This window comes from Ochotona princeps, chromosome 25, assembly GCF_030435755.1.
Source record: "Ochotona princeps isolate mOchPri1 chromosome 25, mOchPri1.hap1, whole genome shotgun sequence".
NCBI classification, from domain to species: domain Eukaryota; kingdom Metazoa; phylum Chordata; class Mammalia; order Lagomorpha; family Ochotonidae; genus Ochotona; species Ochotona princeps.
The window spans coordinates 25,841,385-25,851,967 of record NC_080856.1 but is presented as its reverse complement, the minus strand read 5'-3'; the positions used below and the strand labels follow the sequence as shown (position 1 = coordinate 25,851,967).

At 48.7% G+C, this 10,583-nt stretch overlaps 1 protein-coding gene across 1 annotated transcript; it reads right to left on the bottom strand.

The window, feature by feature from the left end:
- Positions 1 to 1,926: 1,926 nt before the first annotated feature.
- ZNF425 (zinc finger protein 425) lies at positions 1,927 to 9,417 on the bottom strand. The gene is given in 5 exon segments (XM_058681275.1): positions 1,927 to 2,342; positions 2,345 to 3,142; positions 3,145 to 4,149; positions 6,698 to 6,893; positions 9,358 to 9,417. Coding segments are annotated over 5 exon segments (2,118 nt in total). The 3' UTR covers positions 1,927 to 2,283.
- Positions 9,418 to 10,583: the final 1,166 nt, after the last annotated feature.

Genomic DNA, 10,583 nt, shown 5'->3' with positions numbered 1-10,583 from the left:
GGCTGTTGTTAAAGGACTATAAGCACTGTTATTCTATAGGGAGAGATGGGGGAGAGGAATGGAGAGGGAGGAGGGAAATCCCTGAGCCTAAGAAACTATATCATTGGGGGGAAAAAAAAAGAGTAAACGGAACTGGTCTATGAAAATCACAACTAGAACCTGAGTGAGTAAAGTTGCTTTAATATGTAGATTTGAAAGAATTATTTTTCACTGCAAATCACAGTTATCCCTGAATACACTGTTGAAGCAATAAGAAAGTAACATAAATAGCAAAATTCGCCATATAGAAGAAATCTTTCAAAAGATAATATAAAACAAACACTTCAGAATAGAAACACACATGAATACACAAGGGCACAGCATCTCTCAAACGAATAATAAATCAGTCCCAGAATGAAACTATTGTGTGGCCAAACAAACAGTACGTGGCTGCCAGACTGAATTAAACTTCTTAAACAGTAACATAAATCTTAGTACTATGGCATTCCACAGATGGCAGCATGCTATCTGATGGATGGAAAGGGCTGCATGAACATAACATTAAGACTCTAACCAGCAAAAGAACAACACACTGAGCAAGTTTCACAGGGTAACAGAAATTTCTCATATTTGCTTTGTCACTGTAACTCATGTCTTGCCAACCCAACATCATAAAAAAGGAGGAGGACATATGTGGAATGTAGAAAAAGGAGAAATCAGCAAATGATGACTTATGTAAAAACAGGTACAAAAAAGAACATTCTGAGAAAGGATATAAAATATGATGAATGCATTGATTAGACATAATTCCTTTTTGTTGCTGTTGCTGCAAAGTCAGATGTACAGAGAGGAGGAGAGACAGAGAGGAAGATCTGTCTGATGATTCACTCCCTAAGTGAGTGCAATGACCAGAACTGAGCCCATCCAAAGCCAGGAGCTTCCTCCAGGTCTCCCACGCAGGGGCAGGGTCCAAGGCTTTGGGCCGTCCTGGACTGCTTTCTTAGGCCACAAGCAGGGAGCAGGATGGGAAGTAGGGCTGCCAAGATTAGAACCATCGCCCATACGGGATCCCAACGTGTTCAAGGTGGGCACTTTAGCTGCTAGGCCACAGCACCAGGCCCATAAAAATTTATGTAGGCCCTGAAGATTTCCTCATGGAAGCTATTGTATAATTTTTAGGAGCAGTGTTAAAGATCAACAATCCCAGAATCAGATGAACACTTCCTAGAGCAGTATCAAAAATCATTATCTCGTGACAGATAAAGCAAAAAAAAAAAAAAAAAAAAAAAGTGATGCCATGTACAAACAACTTTCTTTTCTTCAGAATTTACCTCACAGACCCTAAAGTTAAGAGAAATATTTTTGAGAATGAAGAAATATTGTGACTCACAATGGTATTGCTTTAGGTGACTTTAACAAAGTCTGTGGGGAAATAACATGCAGGTTATCATTGTAACAAATAAATTGATGGGCCTAGTACGTGGCCTGGCAGCTAAACGTCCTTGCCTTGAATGTGCCGGGATCCCATATGGGCACCGATTCTAATCCTAGCAGCTCCACTTCCCATCCAGCTCCCTGCCTATGGCCTGGGAAAGCAGTCGAGGACGGCCCAAAGCCTTGGGACCCTGCACCCCCGTGGGAGACCCGGAAGAGCTCCTGTCTCTGGTTTTGGATCTGTGCAGCACTGGCTGCTGTGGTCACTTGGGGAGTGAATCATCGGATGGAAGATCTTCCTCTCTGTCTCTCTTCCTCTCTCTCTTCCTCTCTCTCTCTCTCTCTCTCTCTCTCTCTCTCTCTCTGACTTTGTAATAAAAATAAATAAATCTTTAAAAAATATATAGAGTGATGGAAAAATTTATTTTCAGCAACCCAGAGAAATTTCTCCAAGAAGCAGATGCTCTCACCACTTGACAGGAAATGGGAATCACTCCGAGAGCAAACTGAGGATTCCAATACAAATTCCAACATGGTGGCTTGATAACAGAAAAGCTGGCTGAGGAGGGAGTTGAGGCCTGCAACCCTTCTTCATTCAGGCTGCAGCTCCCAAATTTAACGATGGGACTATCACACTCTCAAACGGTCATGAAAAACTTTTTATACTGCCCAACTGGGGTCAAATGTTTCTTCCATGACTGGCAGTATTTCTCTGACCTTGGATTATCTGCAACTTTTGTCAAGGAGCCACCAGTTCCTGATGACCGATCTGGCCAGCATTCTCCCAGCCAGTGGGCTGTGACTTCAGAGCCCCAACGGCTGCTGGCTTCACCTAACAGCTGTCACTGAGTGACTGCTATGTAGCTGGACTCACAGACTGGGGGCCTTTTCCCTAGCTTGGATTGCAACGTGGGTGTTGAGCGCCCCATGTATGTAAAGCTTCTACCACACTCCTCACAAGAGAAAGGCCTCTCCCTGCTATGACGGCGCAGATGGGTCTCCAGACTCCTCTTCTGCAGGAAGCCTTTGCCACACTGCGGACAGCAGAAGGGCTTCTCGCCGCTGTGGACTCGAATGTGTTCTGTGAGCCTGTACTGCTGCGTGAAACTTTTGTCACACTTCACACAAGAGAATGGCTTTTTGCCACCGTGCTGGAGCAGGTGGCTTTTCAGATTTCCTTTGAGGCGGAAGCTTTTATCACATTCAGGACACTGGTGGGGCTTCTCTCCACTGTGGACTCGCAGATGCTCAGCAAGCTGGGACGGCTGGGTGTAGGTCTTGCTGCAATCACTACATGCGAAGGGCTTCTCGTCCCTGTGCATCCGCTGGTGGGACTTGACGGAGGCCTTCCAGAAGAAGCTCTTGTCACACTCAGGACACTGCCAAGGCTCCTGCCCACCGTGAAGCCTCATGTGCTCAGTGAGATGCGAGCAACAGCAGAAACTCTGGCTGCACTCACCGCAGGAGAACAGCTTTCCCGAGCTGTGGCTCTTGAAGTGCTGGGTGAGCCTTGACTGCCGAGCAAAGCTCTCTTTGCACGCTCCACAGGGAAATTCCTTTGGCCGGCTGTGGAGCCTGGTGTGGCGCGCGAGCTTGGAGGGCCGGGTAAACCTCTTGCCACGCTCCCCGCAGGAGAATGGCTTCTCCTCGCTGTGCAGACGCTGATGGGCCTTCATGGCGTTCCTCCAGAAGAAGCTCCTGCCACACTCCGCACACTGGAAGAGTTTCCTCCGTCATGCTGGAATCGATGGGCTTTGAGGCTCCTCTTCTGGCGGAAACTTTTATTACACTCAGGACACGGGAAGGGTTTCTCGCCCATGTGCACTCTGACATGCTCAGTGAGCTTCATCCTGTAAATGAACTTCCTCCCACACTGGTCACACGAAAACGGCTTCTCTCCACTGTGTGTCCTCTGGTGAGTCTTCAAGGCTGCCTTTCGAGAAAAGCTCCGGCCACACTCGGTGCTGTGGAAGGGCTTCTTCCCACTGTGCTGCCAGAGGTGGACCTTCAGACTTCTCAAGCGGAAGCTCCTGCCACACTGCGGACGCCGGAAGGGCTTCTCGCTGCTCTGCAGCCGGAGGCGCTCATGGAGCTTGCACTGCTGGATGAAACCCTTGCCGCACTCGGCACAGCGGAACGCCCTCTCCCCTTGGTGCAGACACAGGTGTTTCTTCAAGTCGGCTTTGTACCGGAAGGTCTTGCCACATTCTGGGCACGGGAAGTGCCGCTGCCCTGTGTGGACAACCTGGTGCGTGATGAGACTGCACTTCAGGTAGTAGCTCTTCTCACACTGACTGCACTGGAATCGCTTCTTCCTACACAGCAACACTGGGCTCCGGCCGAGTTCCCGATTCCCTCTGGATTTGTCTCTGTGCAGTGGATGTTGATAGGGCTGCCTCTGGGAGTGGCTCCTCTGGTGCTTTGCCAGGTCGCGCTTCACCTCAAAGACTTCCCTGCAGACACAGCAAGAATAACATCCTGACCCAGGCAGAACTTCCAGGTGACCTGGAACATTTGGAGGCTCAGGCCACGGAGCTTGCTTGGCCTGACTGGATGCTGTGAGGTTCAGCTTTGGATTTAGACTCTCTATTTCCTGGAGACCTGGAGAGTGTAAGGTGGTTCTTTGATCAGATGAATTCTTTTTTTCCTTTTCCGATAAGGAAGCACACAAGTCTTGCTCTTGAAGACCACTGAAACGGCATCCCTCCTCCTCTGCCCTGAAAGTCCCTTGGTTATCTAAAGAGAAAAAAAGTATTACTCTCATTAGCAATACGCCTACCACACTGGGGTTCAAGGACTGTTTCGTGTCACTCACAGAGAAGAAAAGGGAATGCCATGACCCAATGACTGCGGTGTCTGCCTCCCATAACCCCTGCATTCCTTTCACCATGTGTGAAGAAACAGGCTAGTATGAAAATAAAAACTGTAGGGCCCAGCATGGTAGCTTAGTGGCTAAAGTCCTTGCCTTGCACGCCAGGATCCCATATGGGCACTGGTTCATATCCCAGCAGCCCAACTTCCCATCCAGCTCCCTGTTTTTGGTCTGTAAAAGCAGTTAAGAACAATCCAAGGCCTTAGGATCCTGTACCCATGTGGGAGACCTGGAAGAAGCTCCCGGCTCCTGGCTTTGGATCGGCTCAGCTCTGGCTGCTGCAGCCACTTGGACAGAGAATTAGCAGATGCAAAATCTTTCCTCTCTATCTCTCCTCCTCTCTGTATATCTGACTTTCCAATAATAAAAAAAAAAAAAAGAAAGAAAGAAAAGAAAAACTGTAAGCAAACCAATATTGTGAGGCTAGGGATGACCCCTGAGAGGGTCAGCGGAAGTTGGAGATGTTGAGTTCCTGAGAATCTGTATCATTACTGTATTTCCTTAAATCTGAAATAAACAATGCAATATTTATACATGAAGGCTGGGGTCATATTGTTATCTTTCTTCTATACCGAGTTTCAGAAAAATGTCTCTGGAAGAAATGTTATTAAAAAGATATCTTTCTGGCACTGGTGTTGTGAGGCAGTTAGTTTAGCTGCTGCCTATTATAATGGGATCCTGTATGAGTGCTGGTTTCTCTTCTGGCAGTTCCGTTTCCAATCCAGCTTCCGGCTAATGAGCTTGGGAAAGTAGTGGAGCATGCGCCGTGTAATGAGGCCCCTGCCACCCAGAGGAAATACCTGGCTGGGATTCCCAGCTCCTGGCTTCAGCTTAGCCCAGCCTTGGGTATGTGGCCGTCTGGGGAGTGAACAACAAGCAGACGGAAGAGCTTTCTCTCTCTGTCCCTCTGTCTGTGTAACTCTGCCTTTCAAATTAATAAATCTGAAACAATTATATCTTTTCTAGGAACCATCAAACAGCAATTCACTGAATTCAGAATCAATACTTTAGAAAACATTCCCTTTCCCAAAGGACTTGGCATTGTAAAATGGTATCTGTATAAGATGAGTCACTGCTGTTCCTAAGTACAGCCCGTGAGGACAGGAGCAAAGGAGACTTCAGTTATCACATCATTCTTACCCACTACAACTGAAGGGAACACTTTCAGACACTCACCTGAGCCACTCTATTTCAGCGCTGCTGCTTCTGCAACTGAATTAAGTGACAGAATTCTGTTAATTTTACTTTCCTCTATTTTTATTTCTTTGAAAGACTTAGGCAAATTTTTTTCTTTTTCATGACTTAGCCCTTTATTTGAGAGGCAGAATGTTAGAAGAGAGGAGAGAGAGATCCTCCAACAATTAGTTCACTCCTCAACAGCAGCAATGGTCGGGGCTAGGTCAGGCAGCAGCCAGGCTCAGGACCGCAGTCCATGTCTCACACAAGGATGGCAGGAGCCTACTGCCCTGAGCTGTCACAGCTGCCCACCAGGGTCTGCACGAACACGAAGCTGGGGTCAAGGGGTCAGAGGTGGAGGTTGAACTTCATCTATCCACGTGACGTGTGGGTGCCTGAACTGGAATCCTAACTGCTAGGGTAAAACACCTACCACATATATATGTTTTTTTAAATTCATTTTTATTATAAAAGGCAAAGAGACAGAGATCTCCCATCTGCTGCTTCACTTGCCAAATGTCTGCAAAAGGCAAGGTTGGGCCAGGTCAACACTAGGAGGCAAGAATTCAATCCAGATTTCTCACTTGGTATCAGGGACCCAACTCCTTATGCCATCACCTTTCAGAGTGCACATCAGCAGGAAGGTGGAATGCCACACCTCCTGGTCTCCCACATGGAGAGCAGAAATCTAAGTTCTATGGGCATTTGGGGAGTGAACCAAGAGAGGGATGATGTTTCTCTCTCTGTGATTCCAACTGTCCAACAAAAACCAGTAAATCTTTTTTTAAAACAATGTGTCTTCTGTTATTCATCTCATCTTTCTGCCTGTCTCCCCTCTCTGTAATTTCGCCTTTCCAAAAAAAAAAAAAAAAAAAAATCCAAAAAACTTATTTTTATTGGAAAGGCAGAATTACAGGGCGAGAGAGAGATCTTCCATTTTCTGGTTCACTCCCCAAATGGCTGCTACAGCCAGAACTGGGTCAGCCTCAAGCTAGGAGCCAGGAGCTTCTTCTGGGTATCCCATGTGGGCACAGGGCCCAAGGACTTGGGCTGTCCTCCCGTTTCCCAGGCTACAAGCAGGCAGCCAGATCAAAAGTAAAACAACTGGGGCACAAACTGGCACCCTTATGGGATGTCGGTGCTTAGAGGTGGAAGTCTAACCAATAACCTAGAAAGACTCAGGAAATAAGGTTAGGAAGATTAAAAGATTCATGACCTTGAATCCATTTTACTCACCACAACATGGGGACTTTCTAGGATTCTTCAAGTCCAACGGCTCATCAGTACAAGGGCCAGTTGTCTTTCTTGCAGCATCTAAGCTTCCCTGGTCTCGGGTTAATAGCATCCTCCCTTGTTCTATCCAGGTGATCAAATCTGGCTTGGACCAAGCACAGCCTGCAAAGACAGTCCACCCAGACACACTATGGGTTTGCTAAGTAGTTGACTGAAAAACCAGTTCTAGGAGACATGAGGCTAAAGTGAGGTAAAAAGAGGGAAGTCCTTAGAATTACATGAAGACAATGGAATACAACCTATCCATGATTAGTCAGCTTAAATATTTTTTTCAATATTTTACAAAATTAAATGAAGCAGAGAAATGAAGGATTATGAAGATCTTAAAAAGCACTTATTCATTGAACTGTAATTCTGCAACAAGGTGGAAGAATCCACCATGGGGGAAGGGCATGGGGAGGGGTTGGGGGAATCCCAGAGCCTATGAAACTGTCACATAATGCAATGTAATTAATAAAAAAAAAAATAAAATAAATGAATAAATATGCTAGCAAGAAAGTGGTAGAAAAACTCACAAGTAGCAACAAGTTTCAATAAAGAATGCTTAAATATTAATAAAAAAAGCACTTATTCAAAAGTGTTCATAAGAGCTTTCTGAGTAGGAGAAAAATTATTTTTTTCTTCATGGACTTAAGCAGAGAACCTTGATCACTACACTTTTCCAATTAGAAGCTTTACAACCAGGGAAACAAAATACTGTTGCGCCAAAATTCTTGGTAAACTTAGTGAAAGAAACAGGAGTTGTTCGATGACTGCATTAGTGGCAGAGTAATACAGTCTAACAGCCCAAGACCGAAGAGAAGAAAGGGATTTTATGAACCAGTAAAAGGGTTCTTCCCCTTCGGCGGCATTGCCCAATACTCAGCCAGGGATCCATAGCTGTAAGAGCAAACCACGTCTCACAGCATTAGCAGCACAAGCACCATGCTTGTTCGAAATGCAGACCCCTGGGCCTTGGCCTGGACCTGCTGAGTCCTAATCGCCGGGGCTGGGATTTGGATGATCTATAGAGAAAACCATTTGCAAATAATACCATTTGGCTTTAAAAATGTGTGAAAATCAGAATGAATTTTCCAATTCATTCTGGAGCATCCTTGCTGCTTGCCCACACAGGAGCACGGAACTGGACCAGATGAGCCGAAAGCGGGGCATGTGGAACGCTGGCTTCACAGCCGGGCCCTCCCCACCTCACTCCTGTGTTTGCCCCCTACAAGAGGTTCACTGGTGAAGAGACACTTAACAGTGAACTGCTCTAGTTAAAAAGAAACTAGACATTTCTTTTTCCCTATGCGGAGTGACATGGGAGCTAAGGCACTGTCCTCACATCTTGTAGGAACTCAACCTCCAACCAAAGGACTGCCACAAACACGGAGCACTATCTCAGGAGACTTATCTTACAGACGGTCCCTGTGCTCCTCCACCCCATCTCCAGCCACACCTTCCCCAAAACAGGCTAGCCCAGGACACTAGAATCCATGCTGGCCAAGAGAGGTTGGGAAAAGGGAGTGTAAAGAAAAACGTAAGGTTGGGTCCAGACCGGTAGCCTAGTGGCTAAAGGCCTCGCCTTGCATGCACCGGGATTGATCCCCATTGATCCACTTTCCTTCCAGCTCCCTGCTTGTGGCCTGGGAAAGCAGCCAAGGACAGCACAAAGCCTTGGATGCCAGCACCTGTGAAGACAGCCAGGAGGGTCCCGGCTCCTGACTTCCCATTGGCTCAGCTCTGGCCACTGTGGCCAGTTGGGAGTAAAGCAGCAGATGGAAGATCTGTCTTTCCTTCTCTGTAAATCTGACTTTCCAACAGAAGGATAACAGTAAGATAATTTAGTTTCAGGTCCCCGTGGTAGCCTAGCAGCTAAAGTCCTCGGTTTGCATGGACCAGAATCCCATATGGGTGTTGGGTCTAATCCCAGCAGCCTTGCTTCCCATCCAGCTCCCTGCTTATGGCCTGGGAAAGCAGTCGAGGATGGCCCAAAGCTTTGGGATCCTGTGGCAGATTGGAACAGGCTCCTGGCTCCTGGCTCCTGGCTTTGGATCGGCGCAGCTCCTACTATTGTGGCCACTTGGGGAGTGAATCAGCGGATGGAAGATCTTTCTTTCTGTCCCTCCTCCTCCTATCGGTATATCTGACTTTCCAATAAAAAATAAAGATAACTGAATTTCAGTGGGGGGGGCAGAAGGAACACCTGCAGGTCCAAGCAGGTTATACTTAACTGAGTGTCACAGAAAACTCCGATTTTTTCATTGCGGTATTGAGTGAGAGACAGCCCGACCCCGACTCTTCCCAGACCCCGACTCTCCCCCGACGCCCAGCCTCCCTCGACCCCGAGCCTACCCCCACCACCCTGAACCTCTCACGACCCTGAGGCCAAGCCTCCCCCGACCCTCCCCCTCCCCCGACTCTACCCATCCCCCGAGCCTTCCCCGACCTCAGGCCTCCCCTGACCCCGAGCCTCCCACGACCCCAGGCCTCCCAAGACCCCGAGCCTCCCCCGGGCCTCCCCAAGCCGGCTCGCAGCCCCGCGCTCGCCAGCCTCCCCCGCCCCCGCACCGCCTCACTCCCCACAGGTGCCACACGGGACCCACGCCTGCCGCCACACGCACCAGAGTCTCGTCAGAGCCCGCTCCTCCTCCGGCCTCTCCTCCCGAGCCCGGCTCGGCCATCGTGCCCTCCTCGGCAGTCGGCTCCACCGCGAGCGGACTGCGGCTCTGCCCGGCCACGCAGGACCCCGAACCTCCACCAAACCCCCCGGGCCAGCCCTGCGCGGGGCGTGCTGGGACGCGGCTCCGAGCACAGCGCCCCCTGCGGGCGGGAGGAGCAGGCTCCGCCCACCGTGCGTCTCCCCCGCCCGGGGAGGGTCTCACTGGGAGAGCCAGGGAGGGACAGAACTGAAGATGCCAGCCCAGTGCTGCTCTAGGAGTCACACTGCAGCAACCTAGGGGGAAAGTGTGCAGCCTGTGGGAGAACTAAAACAGGATGTGCGTGCCTGAGTGTGTGCACACACATCTGTGTTTGCTGTGGATTAGTGAAATGCACATATATATGCTGTTTACAGTATTTCATTTAAAAGCATGATTTAAAAAAAGACAAAAAATGGCCTAAAGAAAGCAAAACATAACGAAAGCATGAAAGCCCTTGACCGTTTGTACCCTAATCAACTAAGTAAGATTATTTAAAAAAAGAAAGATGCTCTAATCATGAGGGTGCCGACACTAAGCTGGTCAAAAAAACCTAACCTCGGGTCCAGCGCAGTGGCCTAGCAGCTAAAGTCCTCGCCTTGAAAGCGTCGGGATCCCATATGGGCGCCGGGTCTAATCCCAGCAGCTCCACTTCCCATCCAGCTCCCTGCTTGTGGCCTGGGAAAGCATTCGAGGACAGCCCAATGCTTTGGGACCCTGCACCTAAGTGGGAGACCTGGAGGAGGTTCCTGGTTCCCAGCATTGGATTGGCTCAGCACCGGCCATTGTGCTCACTTGGGGAGTGAATCATTGGACGGAAGATCTTCCTCTCTGTCTCTCCTCCTCTCTGTATATCTGACTTTGTAATGAAATACATCTTTAAAAAAAAAAAAAAAAGGAGGAAGTTGGGCCTGGTAATGTAGCCTAGCGGTTCAAGTCCTCACTTTGAATGCATCGTGATCCCATATGGGCACCAGTTTCAATCCTTACGGCCTCGCTTCCCATCCAGCTCCCTGCTTGTGGACTGGGGAAAGCAGTCAGGGATGGCACAAAGCCTTGGGAGCCTGCACCCGCATGTTAGATTTGGAGATTTCTGGCTCCTGGCTGCAGATCGTTGCAGCATTGTCCGTTGCGCTCACTTGGGGAGTGAA